The sequence below is a fragment of the Ailuropoda melanoleuca genome, chromosome 7 (assembly GCF_002007445.2).
Source record: "Ailuropoda melanoleuca isolate Jingjing chromosome 7, ASM200744v2, whole genome shotgun sequence".
NCBI classification, from domain to species: domain Eukaryota; kingdom Metazoa; phylum Chordata; class Mammalia; order Carnivora; family Ursidae; genus Ailuropoda; species Ailuropoda melanoleuca.
Window position 1 is genome coordinate 57,166,209 of NC_048224.1, and position 19,953 is coordinate 57,186,161.

The 19,953-nt window shown below is 45.6% G+C and overlaps 1 protein-coding gene across 15 annotated transcripts in view; it reads right to left on the minus strand.

Moving 5' to 3' along the window:
• The window catches only part of TSC1 (TSC complex subunit 1), a 50,061-nt gene extending 32,975 nt beyond the window's left edge, over nt 1-17,086 (minus strand). The window contains exons 1-6 of one of the 15 annotated variants that reach the window (XM_034664737.1): nt 16,810-17,085; nt 11,970-12,083; nt 11,453-11,670; nt 7,486-7,548; nt 2,500-2,590; nt 539-724 (exon numbers count right to left, since the gene is read on the minus strand). In XM_034664737.1, coding sequence (XP_034520628.1) covers nt 539-644 — 106 coding nt within the window. In that variant the 5' untranslated portion in view covers nt 645-724; nt 2,500-2,590; nt 7,486-7,548; ... (1 more) ...; nt 11,970-12,083; nt 16,810-17,085. Of the gene's footprint in view, nt 1-538; nt 725-1,010; nt 1,175-2,499; nt 2,591-7,485; nt 7,549-11,357; nt 11,422-11,452; nt 11,671-11,969; nt 12,084-16,809 lie in introns of those variants that run through there. The other 14 variants (XM_034664735.1, XM_034664738.1, XM_019805008.2 and 11 more) reach the window with 14 other exon arrangements.
• Nucleotides 17,087-19,953: the final 2,867 nt, after the last annotated feature.

Genomic DNA, 19,953 nt, shown 5'->3' on the forward strand with positions numbered 1-19,953 from the left:
CTAGACTTCATTGAAGGCTATGATGAAATGCAGACTCTTGTCAATGGGACACATGGTACATGCTTTTTAATGGATGATGGATACTCCAAAAAAGGCTGAATACCAATTTATTCTCCTGCCAACTGTGCCCATTTCTATAATCAATATTTGATTTTTGTCATCCTGGTAAGCAAAGAAAGGTACTGTTGAAACTCCTGTTTCTCTGATTAAAGAGAGGTCACGCATTTTTATTCCAGATATCACATATGTGATTTCCACATAGCATTTGCTTGGAAATACTTGGGTGGGGGGAGCAAGGGAGATGAGATGAAACAAGAAGGCAGTGACTTTGAAGCTGGGTCGTGGGTTCAGTATGTGATTCTTACTTAATAAGTCTGTGTGTCTATTTGAATATTTCCATCATCAAAAGCTTAAAGCACACAGAGAAGCTGGCAACAGATGCTTTTTTCTCAATGGCTTCAGAGAGCAGACTGCAGTCACCCCCAGGTCAGTCTCTTCTGACGCGCAGCCGAGCGAGGACAGGAGCGGCCCTGCTTACCAGAGCTGAGGTTCTCTTTAAAGACAGCCGTCACCTCGTCGCGCACACTCAGTACAGGGGAGTCCAGCATGGACAGGAGCTCCCCGAGGTTTGCTTGCTGGGCCATTATCTTACACGACTGCGCCGTGCCGGGTCCGGGACGCGCACTAGCGACTCTGCAGGCCCTTCATTGGTGCCGCTACCAGACTGAGAAAAAGGAAGACACACGGTGTGACAAAACGGCCCCACTTCTCCCCATAAAAACGACCTGCAAGACAAACGAGCGCATGTGTTCAATGCAGTGAAAAGCCTGTCTGGAATCCTGCAGATGAAAGAAGCTAGGGTGTGAGAATGATTCTACATTCGACAAATTTGTGAAGACGAGGTCTATGGAACGCAACCACTGGAGAGAGACTGGAACACTGCTACCAGGCAGAGCCGTCGCGGCAACTTCACGCCAGGACCAAAGCAAAGTTTTTATTCTTATTCCTACCGCTGACTCCGCCTTGGGTTTTGGCTGAGACTATGTCTACGTTTCAAATCATCGATCTAAAAAGTAGATGAGGGATGCCTGGGTGGCTCAGTCGGTGAAGCATCTGCCTTCGACTCAGGCCATGATCCCGGGGTCCTAGGACAGAGCCCTGTGTCCGGCTCCCTGCTCAGCGAGGAGTCTGCTTCTCCCTCTGCCTGCTGCTCCCCCTGCTTGTGTGCTTCTCTCTCTGTCAAATTAATAAATAAAATCTTTCAAAAAATAAATAAATAAAAAGTAGATGAACTATTTTCAAAGAAGAACTAAAAACAATCTATTTTCCTCTTGACACTCCCATCAATGTCTAAAAGCTGGTCTAGCTTGTTAGGTCACAAGACCATATATTCAGTACCTCATCTGAACCAGGGACCGTGTCTCGACTTTTCATACAAACTCCTCCTCCCAGACATCTGCCACACTCAAATGCCATTGGTTACAGGCAAGAGGCATGAAGTGGGGGCACAAGGGTATATCTGCCCCCTTCAAAGACTCCATTCCTCCTAGTGGTGGAGCTGCTGCCTTATCTTTACATATTAAAAAAGCAGTTCGTTCTCCAGGTGTCACTATCCACATTTACAATTATTTCTTTCTCTCCACTTGGGTCTCTAAAGGTGTATTTTCAAAAACAAGCAAAACCAATGATCACTTAAGAGGCAGGAGCTGCACACCTTTTACAAACATCAGTGAATACAGTCCTTAGACCAGTATCATACGGTTGGTTCTTCTGTCCCCATTTTACCGGGAAAGAAACAGAAATGAAACCATTTGCCTGGGGTTGCAAAGCTAGCAAGAGGCAGAACCAGAGAACTGAAATTTGAACCCAGATCTGCTCCACTGCAAAGCCCTGAGCCCTTCAGGGTGACATCAAGAGAACTCGCAGTTTTGATCCTCACAGCAATTCTGTGAGGTAAGCAGATACAAATGAGAATATGGAGACTTAGAAAGGATAAGTAACTTTGCCAAGGTCACACGGTAAAGCAGAACTCAGATGGCTCAACTCTCAGGCCCGTGGCTGCATCTGTCCTTGGCAGCCATGTTGCTTCCTCCACACGGCTTTGAGTGGGGGGAGTAGCAGCCCTCCTGCTTCAGCCCTGGACCCAGACCACCCAGGGTGCCTCTTAGAAATGCAATCTCCCAGGCGCATTCCACCGCTGACTTTGGGGCTTAGGAACCTGCATTTTAACAAGCACCCAGGGAGGAAACATTATGCTAAAGAAAAAGTCCACTAGAGAGTTAAGCTCCTCAGGCAAGAATGCCAAATGGAAGCACCAATGGCCCCAGAAACTGGTGAGTATTAACTATTATCTATGCTCTTGTTTAATTACAACCCGGCAGTAGCCACTGACTTGGCTCTTGGTGAATAAGAAGTTCCTGAGCCAAAAAAAAAATCAATTAAAATGTCTACATGCATTTTTGATAGCTAATCATGATGTAAGAAGTTGCTGGCTCACACCTGTGAATATAAATCTTCTAGGTAATTCACGAAGGGAGTCCATTTCGAAGGGCTTACAACTGGTTAAGATTTCTTGTAAAAGAGTTCAGAGCTGAAAATAGAAACAAATTTCACCTTGTGAGTTGGATTAAATTAAATTTACAAGTGAAGAAAATACCAAGCAGTCAGGATTTATTGTCCATGGAGAGAATTAAATGAGGGAACGTATGCATACACTCGGCACAAATAAATATTCCCTGAGCAGTCCCCATACACTATCAAAAAGAAAACTACTAAAAATCTTGGGGCCATCACTTTCAAGATGACTTTTTTTTTTTAAGTTTTATTTATTGATTTGAGAGAGAGAGAGCATGAAGGGGTAGGGTCAGAGGGAGAAGCAGGCTGCCCGCTGAGCAGGGAGCCGGATGCGGGACTGGATCCCCGGACTCCAGGATCACGACCTGGGCAGAAGGCAGTTACTCAACCAACTGAGCCACCCAGGGACCTGTCAAGATGAGTTTTTAGTAGCATATTTATCTGGCTGGCCCTCACATTCCTTTATACCTCAGATAAATCACAAATGATTTTCAGGTTTAAAAGCATTTTTGTCCCTAAGTTTGGTTTTGTTCCAGCAAAATTGCTACCCACCTAGTCTCAGTCTAGTGAGACTCTGAGTTTATATTTTGTGTATTCAGAAGGCAGTAATATCAGAGCTGGTTTCCCAACTCCAGGCAGCCCAGAACACATGACAGGAGTTCAATTCCAAACAAAGATGGCGCCTATCCAGTCAACTTAGCCATAGTCAGGGCTGACCAGCTTGGGCTACCTCATTGGCTTTTCAGTTTGTAAATGTCATTTTACGTGTCAGAGTCTGGTTTCTGGAGACTGCCCCTTCCAGATACTTTACAGAAAGCAAAAAAAAGGTTTCATTCTAAAACACATTAGTACATTTCTCACAACAAACTTTCCTCTTTGGTTCTAAAATTCTACCTTTCAACCATATTTTTTAATCCTCCCCAAAATTATAAATCTTAGGTTTCCTGTGAGGTTCCTCGTGTAAGTGCCCCAAGTTCAAGGATTCTGACATTCAAAAAGGCCCTCCCAAGAGTTTAATCATGAGCTTCAAGAAACATTCCCATGATTGGAACATCTCTTCTTTTAAAACTCATTCAAATATTTCTTGGGGGGCTACATGCAGGGTGCTGAGAGGGAAGAGCGACTTAGCACTCACAATGGAGAACGGACGTGGGAGAAGAAAGTGGGCAGGGCTCAGTGGGTGCACCGAGTGGGGAGGGGGCCAGCCCAACCTGCACGTGGTGGGGGCGGGTGAGGCACACCCACGTTAGACACACTCTCCAGCCCGGGGAAAGATGGGCTGGGCAAAGTCACGTGAAGGTGAGCACCACAGGCACCGGCAGCATTGACTTACAGCTGTGAAAGCCTCTCTTCCATTCTGGAAATAACCAAGTATAGAACACAGGAGTCAGGAGAAGCCGAAAGTCAATACCTAGGTTAGTACAGCTCTGAACCCCACGTGCCAAAGCAGCATTCCACTTAGGTGAGTGTCATCGTCAGTGGCCGCGTGTCACAGTACAGTGCTACAGATGACACTATTCGCATAGGGAGCCACGACTTTCAACAGCCACTCCCACTCCAAAACCTGTCACTCTGCCGGTCTTCTGGATCGCAGGAAAACACACGACCATCAGTCTAAAGCAACACCGAGCCGACGTCCTAGACTTCTCCACAGCTCTCACCCTCCTCTCTGATCTGTCAGCAAACCCCCTGGTTTTGCTATACCCTTTGTTGTGGGCCCAGTCCAAGCCCCATCACCTCCCATCCTGCTCCCCTACGATGCATTTGCCACCAAAACACCACAAAGACTCTGAAATATGGAAATCAGAATCTATCCCTCTCCTGTTTAGAATCTTGCAATGGCTCCCCACGGAGACAATAAGAGCCAAACCCCACAAGTGGCCTAAAGGCTCCACGTCCTTTGGCCAGTTGTAAACCCCCAGCCTCCATCTGCTTCCTTTTGAGCCACTCTGCCTCATCATTTCTCTGCTCTAGTCCCAGTCTCCCAAAAGCCAGGAAACCTGGTTCCTGCTCACGGCCTCTGCCCTTGCTGCTCCCTCTATCCCTGGAATGCTCTTTCCCAGATCCTTGCACAGCGGACTGTCACTGAGGTCTCTGCTCAAAATGTCACCATCTCTAAGAGGTCTCCCCTGACCACCCAATTGAAAGCAATTGGGGGGTTGCTGGTCACCACTCTTGAATAAAAGAAATTTCGACTTTATNATCCTTGCACAGCGGACTGTCACTGAGGTCTCTGCTCAAAATGTCACCATCTCTAAGAGGTCTCCCCTGACCACCCAATTGAAAGCAATTGGGGGGTTGCTGGTCACCACTCTTGAATAAAAGAGATTTCGACTTTACAACCGGTCATCAGATTCAATTGAACAGAATACTTAGTATGATCTCAACATGCACGGAAAATAGGGATTCATGCAAGTTTGATTTTAGTCTCTATATCTGGCCAACATCTGGCCTTAGTCTTTGGAATGTTTGAAACTTGAACTGTCAACTGCCTACTTCAGCAGCCTTTCTAGCACCCTGAGCGTGTGTGATTAACAACTGTATGTCATTACCATATCTAATCTAATGTGGGCAAGGCATGAGTCTAGAATGATTGTTAAAAATCTGAATATTCACTTTTGAATAAAGGTAAAACACTCCAGCTGTAACATCCAAGTTTTGTGTTTTATAAGTTGAAACTCTGTCAGTTTAAGTACAAATGCATACTGACTAGAAAAATAAAAGCTCTTTAGTGGATCAATGTGACTTTTATGTTCAAAAGCAATCAAGAACTTTCAAATGGCTAAATATGTGAACTAACAATATGAATATCAAAAGCAGATTAGATAGATAACTTTACAAATAAGAGCAATTACTTTGAGTCAAATGTTTATAAAAATTTTAATAACAGATGGCTAAAAAGAAATTAAATTATAATTCTAAATTTTATAGAATTGTCTTGTAGCATTTATTACAAACAAAATAACCTGTTAAAACTGCATTTAACTTATAGTCTTAGTAGTCTTTCTAGAAAAAGTCATATTTGGGAATACTTCACATGTTGTGAGGATAAATAAAAAATAAAATGTCGACCTGTCACCTCAATTTTATGACACGAACAAATCCAAAATCACAGTCAACAGCATCTATGATAAATCATCTTTGAGCCAAACGTAAAGAATATAAAAAGTATAAAGAAAACAATGTTAGTGAAAAACTGAAATCCCCTAACACATTTTACAGTCACCAATCAAATTTCAAAACAGACCTTACAAAAATGCTTTAGGAAGACAATGTCTTGTAGTTTTGTGTCTACGAAGGCTAAAAAGTAAACAAAAAGCTTGTCAAAATGATGGCTACAGGTTGCCAGCAATTATTAGTAGCTAAAGACGAAGGATCTGTGAGGCTTACTCAACCTCTGAATCCCAAATACAGGTTTCCTCCAAAAAACATCTACCGGAAACTTCCCTAAATTAAAGGTTAGTGATGGGCCTGCCCACGGCAGCCGGAGACGAGTGTCTCTTCAGCGTCACACACGTGACACGGTGACCACAGGAGCAATCTGGCTCCTAGTCCTAACAAAGTCATTTTCCTACATTAAAACTCCAAACTTTCCAAATCTAGCTACCAAAATGCCATACAACTGCAATTCTGAAAATGCGAAATAAAATTTGAGATTTACAATGTGTGTTATTCAGCTTGGGCCTCAACGACATGAACACAACCTCTGGACGCTGGGTTCAAATTCACATCCTGCAGACTTCTAAAGAAGGGACAGTGTGAAGTACACAGGAAAACTTTGAAAATGAAAAGTCACACTCAGAATGCTTTCCCTCCTTGTGGGAGAACGCTGCTTGAGCCTTCCTGTTAGACACTCTATAGGCTGTACCAAGTTTCTGTGAACAGTCATCGATCTTGAAGGCAAAAATCCCTACTTTATTTCACAATTCCTATGAGGTAAGGTGAGGCAGGCAGTGACAGAGTATAGTAACTAGCAACCAGTGACCCATTACATGAACCCCATTAGCTAAACACATACAGAGAGAGCAAAACAAACGCCTTCCCTATCTTCCCCACACCTTCCCACAGACACACAATGCTGCTGTGTTGGGCACGCTTAATGGCAAACTCAAAAATTACAGCTCAGTGCTAAGTCACATCACTGAGACCAAATTCATATCCACGAAAGTGCCAAAGGCTCAATATTTATGAAGGAAATATTCTGGGACCTTGAGAATCCTCCAATTGCTAGAAACTGTCACAGAATATAATTCATCCCAAAACGCTAATTAAGACAATTAATAAATTAAGCCAGGTTAAAATATAAATGCTAATTCCCCAGCTCAGGGGCTCTCAGCCCAGGATGTACATTAGAATTACCTCTACAAAATCCTGAAGCTCAGGCCCCACTCCAGAGCAGATTAAGGGGTGGGGTCGAGAGAGCACATCTGGTTTGTTTTTACAAATCCAAGCGCATTTCCACAGCCAGGGTTGACAGCCTCTCTGCACTAGTCAAACGACTCGCTCCAACACAAAGTCTTCGATTTCATTTAGTGGAGAAAACCAAACCTCACTGCTGGTCAGAACTGATCTGAGTCACAGGTCCACCAAGTGCAGCTATACAACCTCAGGAAATTCAGCTAATATCTCAGAGCCCCATGCCTCACCTGTAAAATGGGGCTACATCAGAAGTGTGGCTCTGAAAGAGAAAATGAGTAACACACACAAAGAAAGCATTTAACAGTGTCTGGCACTGACTAAGCAATTAATAAATCACAGGTAATTTAACAAATTACTTCGTGCCACAGAAGGACCAGTTCCTAGCAAAAACCAGAACCATGAAATCCTGAGTGCAAAGAAACACATATACAACCGTACAGGTGAACAATTCCCTTCTGTCTCCCCCCGCACTGGACTGAGTTTCTATCTTACCTGTTCTGGGGACAATTGGTACTTCGGTTTCCAGTGCTGTCAACCTGGTGTTTGTCATGGTCACTGAAGGGAAAAAACACATATAATGTATACAATAATCTTACAATGAAATGAAATCCCAGATGCACCCAGGGGGAGTTTAGGGTTCACCTGGTTCAACCTCCTTCCTGCCCCAGCCCTGCCAGGTGGCCAGCTAGTTTCCACCAGAATGAACACTTACAAGAGTGGGCGCATGTGCCTCCCTGTCTACATTTCTGAAGAGCTGGTTGCTGGAAAATTCTTTATATTGTGCTGAACTTGTAATCTCTGCCTTTTGTTAGCTGTCTGTTTACTGGAGCTATAAACAAACGGGCAGGATGGGCTCTCGAATCCTGGAATTCTGAGGTACAATCCCAGCTCTGCCACCTATTAGCTGGGCCACTTCTGGCAGTTTCTCTCAAGCGGCTAACGTCTGACCTTGTTACTTCAACTGGAAAGTGAGAAGAACAGCGGCCTCTACCTCAAGACGGCTGTGTGGGGTTACACGAGACGACGCATCCTGGAGCCCTGACACAGCACGGGGCACAGGGTCATCACTCAAGCAGCCCTGGGATGCACGTCCCAACAGCAGGAACGGTCCCGGGTGCAAAGCACTTAGTGGGCCTACATCTGGTCACCCCCCCCATGCTCCTCTCCCTCCCTCCAGCCCTGCCCCTTTAGCCTCCCCACCCCCAAGCTAGGCATTCACCCCTAAAATCTCAGCTTAAACATCTGCCCCATCACACCTGGGTGGCTCAGCTGGCTGCGCATCCGACTCTTGGTTTCAGCTCAGGTCGTGATCTCAAGGTCATGAGATCGAGCCCCACATCAGGCTCCAGACTCAGCAGAGAGTCTGCTTGAGATTCTCTCCCTCTGCTCCTCCTCCCACCTGCGCACGGGCGGGCACACGCACTCACTCGCTCTCTCTCCTTCTCTCTCTCTCAAATAAATAAATCTTAAAAAAAAATTTTTACCCCATCAGAGAAGCCTTCACTTCCCTCCACTCCCGTGCCCCAGACTAGGTCAGGTCCCCTGTTATATTTGCTTAGCAGCCTATATTTCTTTGTGTCACTTACCGCAACCCAATTAAATAAGCGTAATTAGTTACTGAACTCGCCTCCGTCGCTAGAACAGAAGCTACACCCAGGGAGAGACAGTAGCTCAGTCGGTACCATAGCTGCAGCGGCAACCACGGTGTCTGGTACTTACTGACCGCATGGAAGCCGTTACAATAGTCCTTAAATAAATGTATGAAGCTGAATCCTGCCTTCAAAACAGCATGACCTTAATCTGATCCTTCCACAGGACAAGCGTAAAATATTTGTGGACAGCTATCATTTCTCTACCTTCTTCGCCTCTTTAACATACTTTCCGTCTAAGTGATCTCATACTAAATAACCATGTTAAATATGAGTCTCTACAAATACATTCCAATTTGCCTTTAAAATGTGAGCCGTCAAACTATATTTGGGCATCATCCGGTCGCGAGACGGTAAGTTCCTCGAGGACAGGGACCATCTGTTTGATCCCCCAGTGGACACCAAAGGCCTACTGCAGCGTCTGGCACTAAAGAGGCAGATACGCTCTGTGCAGGCCAGCAAAGGTTTCACCAACTTCTCTGGTCGCCATTCCAGGATGGGATGTAGAGTATGGAAGCTGAGCCTCACGCACTGTGTCGGTCTAGTGAGTGAACACGGGAAAGCTTACCAACAACCCTTCACCACTCTGATGCTCAAAGTCGAACCTGTGGATGGAGCAACTCCCTAACAATTAAAATCTCTTGCCCCAGACGACCGGGGAATTATATCTCCTTGTGGAACACATTCTAGGCATTAAACACCAACGGTCCCCGGCGGCCTATTGCAACCATGCGTCCACTGCTAGGAGGCGGGCTGGCCTCTCAGAAAGGCCAGCCAAATCATTCAGATGGGGAGTGCCTGCCTGGCCACAGTCAATCAAGAAAAGAACTGGAATTAAAATACAGGCGCCTCTAATACGCAGAACCTTAACAAAAGCTGTCAGTCCAGTGAGACATATAGACTTCCTCTTACAATTAATCCTAGTTAAATCTTTTACCTGAAAAGGAACATCCAAGGCAAGGGTAAAGTTGGAATATATACAAGATGAGCTCTTGGAGCCACCCAGCCAGGATAGCTATCCTAGACAAAGGGACTGGCACAGGAAATCAAAATGTTTTTTTGTCCAATGCTCAACATTAAGACTTCTTAAATTCTTTATCACTAGGCCCAAAAATGGTTAATGATAATAAACTGTCATCAGTCTAATGCTGGCTTGTCAAAGGCTACTTGACGTTATTTATATTTTTAATTGTTCATTTACTCATTCATTTATATTTAAATCCTGCCCTATGGAGTACTACTAGGTAAATCATTCCGGTCAGTCAAGTGAGATGTGACCTGTGAACTTCTGATAGGAAGTGAGGAATGAAGAAGACCCCCTTCAAAGACGTGTACCCCAAAGGGGTGTGGATGGATGCACCTGTCAGGGCATAACAGGGTCAATCCACATTCTTATCTTCAAGAGCCAAATTAAAGAAGAAACATGTCCCCAGATCTAGACTTTTCCTCTTTCATATCTGACCTAAAAGCTGTGTTCTCATCTAAAAGCAACACTGTGATGGCACTTCCTATGAGCAGTCTTTTTGAAAAAAAATAAATAAAGGTAAGTCTGAGGAAGAAGAGGGCTCTGCGCTGTTATTATTTTGAGATTGAAGAGAAAGAGCACAGGTCAATTTCACCTTAATTTCATTCTTAAGGTGTTTGCAGATAGATAGATGGCTTATATACCTAGGATTACACATGAACTCTAGCTTAACAGCCACGGACAGCTGTCATTGGCAGGACCCATACACATGTTTTCACATCTCTCTGCCTTAGGCAGGATGCATTACAAGCCGTGAGAGGGCTAACAGCTATCCACCCCTTTATGAAATGCTAGTTCCAGGCACTGAAAATGCCTTTAGAAAGTATTTTATCTGAAAATATCCACTGAACATTCAGACTTTTGGAAGGCCAGTACTGTGTGTGGCCTTCTATCCTAGGACTCCTCGGAACTGCAAACCACATTGCCCGAGACGATTTCATGCACACCTGTCTGTAACGTATACATGCAGGCAGATGCCCTTCGCTGTAACCGGCTGACCATACTCAGGTTTCTCATCTAAGAATTCAAAGACAATTCAGAAGCGCCTGGGTGGCTCAGTTGGTTGGGCGTCTGCTTTCGGCTCAGGTCATGGTCTTGGGGTCCTAGGATTGGGACCCGCATCGGGCTCCCTGCTCAACAGTCTGCTGCTTGCTCTCCCTCTGCTCCTCCCCCCTGCTAGTGCGCGGGTGCGCGCTCTCTCTCTCAAATAAATAAATAAATAATCTTTAAAAATAAAGAACGAACAAGGGGCGCCTGGGTGGCACAGCGGTTGAGCCTCTGCCTTCGGCTCAGGGCGTGATCCCGGCGTTGCGGGATCGAGCCCCACATCAGGCTCCTCCGCTATGAGCCTGCTTCTTCCTCTCCCACTCCCCCTGCTTGTGTTCCTCTCTCGCTGGCTGTCTCTGTCTCTGTCAAATAAATAAATAAAATCTTTAAAAAAAAAAAAATAAAAAATAAAAAAAATAAAGAACGAACAAAAATTAAAAGACAATTCAGATACGGGTTTAGTCACAGTCGGACTATTTCAGTATCAAGTACAGTACAGGTAGAACAGAACCATTACACCATTATGTTAGTAACAAAGATAAGAGTAATAATCATACACTAGGACACTATTGTGTTCAGCTCTGGCTCAGTAACGGTCTCAGATGATTTCTTAGAACAATATTCTTTCAAGTGAACAAAGCTACCTTCAGCACAAACACATCCGAAAAAGACGATACTAGCGCCGATTCCCTCTTCCCACGGACACACAGAAGGAGGAGAAGGGGGTAGGAAACACTACTTTGTATGTCAGAGTGAAGCAGCTGATGGCAAAACCTGCCAAAATGTGTAGTCGTGGGTGACTTCCACGGTCCCGCAGCTGCAGGCCCTCTCAAGGTCACATGAACTGGGGCAGGGGAGCTCCAGATTCGCCATTCAGAATTTTTGCCATTAGGGACCTTGAAGGACAACTTGCCGAAGCTTCTACCAGATTTCAAAGGTGAATCTTGTCGTACATGCCTGTAAGGACAGAGCTCGATTTCAGTAAGATTTATCTCTTCTATAAATAATGTTTCTTTTAGCCTGAACAAAATTATTTACCGAGAAAATACTGGTCAGACAGATACCATGTATGTTTCAAAGAGACTCTACAGAGCTTCCCCTAAAAGAAATCTGAGCAAACTGTTAAGATTTCTTTAAGTTTCAAGTTCACAGAACTAAAACGGAAATACCCTAGGGAATAAAGGCACAGGGTTTGACTGACAGTCTAGGAAGGTGGTTCTAAGATGTGGTCCTCACACCAGCCACAGCAGCATCACCTGGGGATTTGTTAGAAATGCAGACTCTCGGGCCTGGCACCACATCTCTGAATCAGAAACTCCGGGGGTGGGGTCTTCTGAGTCATTCTGATGCCCACTAAACGTTGAGAACCACTGGTCCAGGAAGAAGGATGATGATGCCAAGAAACATTAAAAACATATATTTAATACATAATTTTATAAATACTTTGAGGTTCAAAGGGAAAAAAATACATAGTGCATAAACCCTGGAAAAAAGCCCAATGGAATTCTGCCAGGTGCTAAAGGTACCAGCATAGACCGAATGCCAGGCCTGACAAGCATTTAGCAAGTTCCATACCTGAGATCTCCACTTCCGATTTTTTAAAACGTGGCATTTAAGGTTGAATTCCCAGGGAAGTGTAAAGAATCTTTCAATATAAAAATTTAACAAGATGATTTGTAACACAAACAGCACACAGGTCCATCTTTAAAAGGCTTGGGCCTTTCCTACCTACCAGTTTAAAAAAAAAAAATGTTTTTAATAAAGCCCAAGTCCATTTTTAAGAGGAGTAATCTATCCAGAATAATCAGTTGGGCTGCAAGATGGGTCCCTAAAGTTCCTGAATGAATCTGTATGAATTGTTTGGTAGTGATGGGACAGGAAGGGATATTTGGTCCAAAGCTTCCCACAGATTTTCAGAGGGGAACTGAGACCCCCAAAAGTTAAGAACCACTGACGTATGAATCAGTTTATGAGATTAGCAGTTCATGTCGTTTATCAAAGTGAAAGATGAAATATTTGGGCTCTGAAGTCAACTAACAGGGTTCAAATCCCGGCTCAGAAGCTGAGTAAGTGACCTTAGGCCTGTTTCCTCATCTCCCTATCCTGTCTCTTAAGGCTGTGGGAAGAGTCCACAGGGATCATGCAAGTCAAATACTTAGCACAGTACTAGGCACATAAGTACTCACCAAATATAAACCTGACTCTAACAGTATTGCTACTAAACAAAATGCATTGCTGGGTCCATAAGGCTTAGCAGTCTCTCCATGTAACAACTTGTACGTGAAACATTGATAAAACCATTCCATAACTAAAAATGGATACACTTCCAGTTTGCTACTGTGCTCTGCGAACCATTCAAAGTAGCACAGGTCTTACCCGATGCACGCAGACATTAAGGTCACTACATCTGTTCTTCCTTATCACTCCCTACTGGGCCTTCCATCACCAACAGAAAGACAAAATTGTCCCTTGTTACTCAAATACTTCATGGTCTCTTTACTTTAGAAAGTGACCTGTGAGTTCTAGGCCAGTAACTACCACGCCTTGTTCTGTATCAAAGCTAGGTTTTTAAGGCACTTTACTGGTTAGATGACAATCCGAATTCATTCATCTGTTACCTTTTGCTACTTCCCTGGACAGAACAAAAGTTAGCACTGCACAAGGGACAAGAAGAAGCTAGCAAGGTCCTAACATCATCTATCTTTTTTATATTAAAAAAAGGTATTCATCCTCTGGGGGGCTCTTTTTCAATTTATTCACCCCCTCAAAAAAATAGACATTAGATATTAAATGACTAATTTCTTGTAACTATAGGCTTTAAAAGTAAATCAGAAAAAGAATAATCTCAAATGGCTGATGGCAGACCTTTCAGACCAATTTAAATGACAAAAAAGAGTATTGTCATGCAAACTAAATTATACTAAGCACTGAAGGAAGAAACTCAAGTGTGAATGTATGCTAATTATACACACATTTTTTAAACCAAAAAGCTACAGGTTTGAATGTTACTGAGTACATTTTGCTTTCATGCCTAATTTCAGCTACTTACCTGACAAACAAAACTAATATAAATAAAACTAATCTCTCAAAGAGAGACTTACAATATAATGAACTTACAGGGAATTACCTTTTTAAAAATCATGTGATATAAAGGAAAGGACAAACAAGTCATTACTCAATGGGTAAGGCTAAGAGACACCAATTTGCTTCGTTATTATAAAGCCATTAACACTTGGATTCAATCAATTTAGTCAGAATGTTTAGCTGAAGCCCCAGGAGGACTTGAAATCCCAGAAATGTATCAGAAAGCCTCTAATTCACAATCCGACTCTCTTATTTCACAGATGAAGAAATCAAAGCTCAGCTTCAGAATTTCGATGGCTTGTTAAAAGTTGAAAGCTATCCAATTTTTAGGAAAGCTTAAAATGGTTGATGTGTTGCTGTCTTTGGCTCATTTGCATCCAAGAGTATACAATTAATTCCAGGAAAAGCTAATTTTAGTCCACTATGGCTCTGGAACCCGAAAAAGAACATCCCTGTACCCTAACAACTGGTGCAAGAAGACACAGCTACAAGATCAAGTCAGCTGTAATTCAGAGCCCAAAATTCACCCACCACTACCCACACCAGAGGTTAGAAACTATTTTAGGAAATGCCTCTGCAATAAATTATACATTAAAGGAAAAATAGCCAAATTGATACTTGAAGCCTCTGGTCTTCAACTTCTGGTGTACATCCGAATCACCTATGACTTACTCCAAAATATATATCCAGAGTATCCTTGAAGACCAAATATGTAGGTCCACCTACTATGAGGTTAGACATCTGTGCACGGAGGTTCTGATGAACAATACTGCTTGAGATCTCCTGTTCCCGGCAATTTCATTATTCTGTAAACACTACACAGACAGGTATATATTTGATTTGTCCTAGTAAGACTCTTCAGTTTCAGCTCACAACTGAAACCAAGCATGCACAAAAGGCATCGGATTACAACACAACAGTAGCAGTATGGGATGTCTTTGCTCTTAGCCCAGTGAGGGAGAGTACAACTGAGTCACAGGATTTGAGACACTCCAACTTAACCGAGATAAGTAAGAAGGCTGTAGCCGCCTAAGAATCTGTCTAACTAGGAATTTAGAAACATACGAAGTCTTTATGACACCAGTAAATGCATGAAGTGAAGAAAGCTTACATCATCTACCCTTCCACGCACGTGATGTAAGAGTGTTTTGGATAAGATATTAACTTTAGTAAGAGGATATTTTCATTTTACATCTTCTATAAATACCCCTTAAGTTTACACCAGGTGGTTAGAGGAAGATTCTGCAGCTCCCCAGGGCAACAGCAAAGAATGTTTCAGTGTTTCTGAGGAGCCTCATTTGCCTGATGCATGACTGTTACAGGTACATTTCCCTGCACAACCCTAAATCAGCTTTCACATTTGCATATTCCAGGTTTACTCGGGAATGTTCAACTTAAGAATCACAGGTGGTTGCTCAGTAAATCAAGGGCTCCCAGAAGATTCGGTTTTATAATGCTTCTTGAAATTTACAGCTCCACTTTGCCAGCATGTTTGAATTCAGATGACTCCAAGTTGATCCCAAAATTATAAATCAAAGTATCTCAGAAGAGTATTATTCTATTTTAGTACTTTTACAGCTTACTCTATGTAAAGTGAAGTGCTATTTCTATGCTTTCTATTAAAAAACCAGCAAGGATTTTAGTAGGCCTTCTTTCTGCAGTAAACGCATCAGTTTTATAAAAACACCAAATACTTGCCAGTCTAATTTAGACTAACATACTTACGAGCACAACACTGCCATGCCAAACAAGGCTGAAGTGTATTGCACCTACAGCTATGCACCTATACAGCTAAGGTATATAAGTAAATGTACCCCTCTTCAAAATTAAACACACACACACAGAGGCACTTGTGCACAAACTCTGGCCAATCAATTAATTCCAATCACTTAATTAGAATGACAGGCTGGCTTTGGTCAAATAACATCTAAATAAGAGCATAAACAGATGAATGTAAGGATAAATAATGACAGGAGCACAGTCTTGGAACCCACAGCAGAGTTCTAGACCCCAATTCCAGCCCTGGCTCAGATAATCCTAGAGGTGTGACCTTGGGCAAGTAACCCTAATCTCTCTGGTCCTCAGTTTCTTCACCAGGGAAATGGAGGCGTTAACAGTGGCTGCCTCTTCCCTTTGTCGCAAGGACTAAAGGGGGTGATGACTGCAAAGCACTTCCATAGTGAGTACTCCATAAACTGAGCTGTTGTTATTAGGGGGACCGCGCCCCCTCCCAAGCTCCCCTACCCCCAAATCCAAAACACACGAAGCGAAACTCTTTAACAGGAAACACAAAGAGCTTTAATTCTAAAAGGTCTCTCAGACTGCGGGCTCTTCATCCTCCAGTTCCTCAAATGAATGAATGAGCGTCTAGGAGTGGCTCTGCAAATAGCTGTCTCTTAAGGTTCACCTCTGCTGACTTTAAGGTAACTGTCTTTCACCATCAATTAAACACCCACAAGCACACCCGGCGCGAGGCACCCTAGTCCTGCAAATTTCAGCGGAGACACCGAGTCCAGGCGAGTCCTCGATGCCCACAGGCAGCCTCCATTCATTCTCCTCCCCACCCTTGACCCCTCTCCTGAAGCCCCGGGACCAGCCGCCCTCCCCCCACCGGCCCTTCCCCTCCGGCCGAGGATCTCTCCCCTGCCCTCCGCACCCCGCGGGAACCTGTCACCCCACCAAGTGAGGGGCTGGCGAAGGGGCCCACCTCACCCCTGCCCTCGGCACCGCGCCCCGGGGCTGCAGCCGTCCCCTCGGCCGCCGAGGAGGGGTGAAGTGCCGGTCCGGCCCGCCTCTCCTCCCCAGGGACTCGCCAGCTCTGCGGGGCCCCGCCAGAGATAGCGCGTAATAAGAGGGAGGAGAAAGCTCTCCGAACACCCCTTCCCGGGGTTCCCTCTCCAGCAAGTGAGCCCCTTGCCCCAGCCCCTCGGGGCCTCCCAGACCGGGGTCATGGTGCCAAGGCTGCCCGGAGAAGCCCCCATGAAAAGGAGGGGGAGACACCCCCATACTCACCCACCGTCTCCTCCCCCTCAGCTGTTTACCTCACAGTTCCTCCAGCCTACAGGGCGCCGCCATCTTGGACGTACAGCACCTCCCCCCGTCGTGAAATGTCCACGGCCGCTGCAGCCTCCGCCACAAAAAAGAGTGCCCAGTTGGGTCTCGCCTCCCTCTAGACCCCAGTGACGGATGACAGCGGCCGGCAGCCCCGTTGGACGGAAGAGGCTCTCCTTCTCATTACTGATGATGCGAGCCAGTCGAGACAGGACCCAGGAGAGTTTGGAAGGTAGGGGGGCGGGGACGGGCGGAAGGATCCCGAAAGGAGGCCGCTGAGAGATCTTGTGACTCCGAAGGAGGCGAAAAGAAGGGCCGGCGGGGCGGGAGGAGCCACGCGAGGGAGCGAGGGGCGGGGCAGAGGTCACGTGCCCGGCCCGGCGGGAGGGGCCGTGCGAGAGGCGTAAACAAGGTGGCCCGGCTGGGTGTGGTTGGGCTGCCTCCTGCCTTCCCTCGTGCCGTTCCTGCCCTTGCAGACCCAGTGACCCCCTAGGATCTCTCTCTGCCCCGCCACAGAGCTGCGATCGTGTTTCCCAAAGAGCCACGGGGGCCCGCGTGGGTGAAGGGTCCGCCTTGGAGGAGTGGCAGCTCGCCCAGGCGAGGAGGGAAAAGCTGCACCAGGGCAGCCTTCTTTGCAGAATATTTGCAAAAGCCCACCTTGCTGACACTACAAACATGGTCACGACAGCTATGAGAAACCACCCCAATCAGACCAGACAGCTTTAAAATAAGCAGCCTTAATTCTGTTCCTTCTACTTTTAGCTATGTGAACCTAACAAGTCTTGAAGTCCTCTAAGCCTCCGTTTCTACCTCTGTGAAAATGGGCATACTAGCCTTCCTGAAGTGAGAATTCAAGTCCTCTGCATAGTAAATGCTCAACAGGTGATGTTCTTCATCAAAGGCGGGTGCAGTAAGGACTATGGTACAGAGAGAGTGAGAGAGCAGAGAGTGAGATGGGTCCAAGGGTGGATTTTGAAAGGTTTTTTTTGAAGGCATCTGCTTAGATTTTCAAGGAAAGATAGGTTTTATTAAATAGAAATGGAGAGGTGGTTGGAAGGAAAAGGGCATTTCAGGCCAAAAGCACCAAGGAAGCAAGAGCCTGGAGGCAGTAAATGCTGGGTGACTCAGGGGAAATAACAAGTTTTGTCATGGGAACCAATTGGGTCGCAATGCAAGTCAGCCTATGATTTAAGGGGCCAGGTGTGTGAGTGGCCAGCACGTGGGTGCTGTCAGAATTCCAAGGGGCCAGCGTGGTCCCGAGTAGGGCTGCTGCTAGCTTATATGGTGCCTTTGTAAGAATTAGAAAGAGACACCCCTTCTGGGCCCACAGCCCATGTGAGCAGAGCCCAGAGTGTATTTCAGCCCCTACCCTCCCACCCCCAACCTTCCTGGGCGCCCTTGAGCAGTGCACAACCTTTATAACCATGCTGGCTCATGCGGGAGGTGGGCATTGAGCTGGGGATTCAACCAGTCTAACNAGTGTATTTCAGCCCCTACCCTCCCACCCCCAACCTTCCTGGGCGCCCTTGAGCAGTGTGCACAACCTTTATAACCATGCTGGCTCATGCGGGAGGTGGGCATTGAGCTGGGGATTCAACCAGTCTAACACGGGGAAGGAGGCAGTGGGGGGAAGCCAAGAATTCTTGATTCAAATGGATCAGAATTTGAATGCAGGTTGCTGCCATTTTACCAGCTGAGTTAGTGTTAGTTTCCTCATCCACAACATGGAGAATAATAATGCCTATGTAATGGGGATTTGAGGTTGAATCAGTGAAACATTAAGACATAACTAGGGTAAAGCCTACTTCAATAAATGTCACTTTTGTTACTGCGTTAATTGTGCTCATGGGCAGCCTCCATCACTCCCAGGATCTGGTCCTCCAAATGCTAAATTCTGTGTAACTACCCAAACATGGTCAGCTCAGGGGCCAGAGATGAAAAGGTTGGAGGAGAATGGGAAGGATCTGGCTTCTCCCAGTTCCGCCAGTCCACAATCCATTTCACAGGAATGGACTACTGCCTTTGCGTTCATACCAGGGCAGGGACCCAAGTGCATTCGCAGATTTCTGAGTCCAGTGATTGGAGTGATCAGGTTAAGGGGTGGAGTCGGGGGCCAGGCACTGCTCCAGAGCTCTGACCCAGGAACTTCCCTCCCTACCCCCAATTTCTCTTGGCTCTCTGACCTCATCCGGCTGGAATGTTCTCCTCCGTGGAAGGGAGCAATGATCCATGGAGCTCATCAACTGCTGGCCCTCAAGGGGGCCATAACCACGTTGTTACTGTTTATACAGTGTCTGGAAGAAGAATGGTAATTGTTCTCTCGATATGGACCACCAGGGGCTTAAGAGAAGAGGCCAGAAAGAACAGGCAGAGGCAGCCGGGCCACCATCCTTGCCACTCTTAGTTCAGGCTGCCCAGATATTTCCTCCTTCTCTGGGATTAAGTGTTGTCATTTGCCTAATAGATGTTAAGGAGACCACTTCCTTCCAGACACCACCCTGGAGCCTGCTTGTGGCAAGAGCTCCCCATCTGGGCTTTCTCCGATAGTCATGGTCCACCTGTCTGAACGTGACAAGAAACAAAGGAGCCTGTGTTGGCAGGTGGTGCTAACTTAATGTATGCATTTGTCTGTGCAGCGTCTCCCCCTCCCCTTCCTGGGGCAACAACAGTACCACACTCAAGCCGCAGGCACCTGGGCCCAGCCTAGCCAATCCCAGATTCCCGAAATCTAGCCAAAGTGACAGGCCGTTGGACATGTGACTTGGGCTGGACCAATCAGGGTGCTTCCCTGGGTCTATATATGGATGCTGAAAGAGAGATTGTGTCTTTCCCCTGGGGTCACTAAACTGGGATGAAGGAGCTGTGACCCTCCACCTTCCCATCTCCTGCATCAACTCTGAGAGAAGTCCAGCCAAAACATAGAAAAGACCTACATAGACACAGAGACGGAGATGGAAAAAGAAATATAATTTGCTATCTCCTGGATTTCCAGAGTCTCTGCAGCCAGATTCGCGCTGGCTTCCCAAGTTCCATGAAGCAACAACTATTTTTACCGATGCTAGATTTGGTTATAGGTCTCTCTCTTTTGCAAACAAAAGGCCTTCC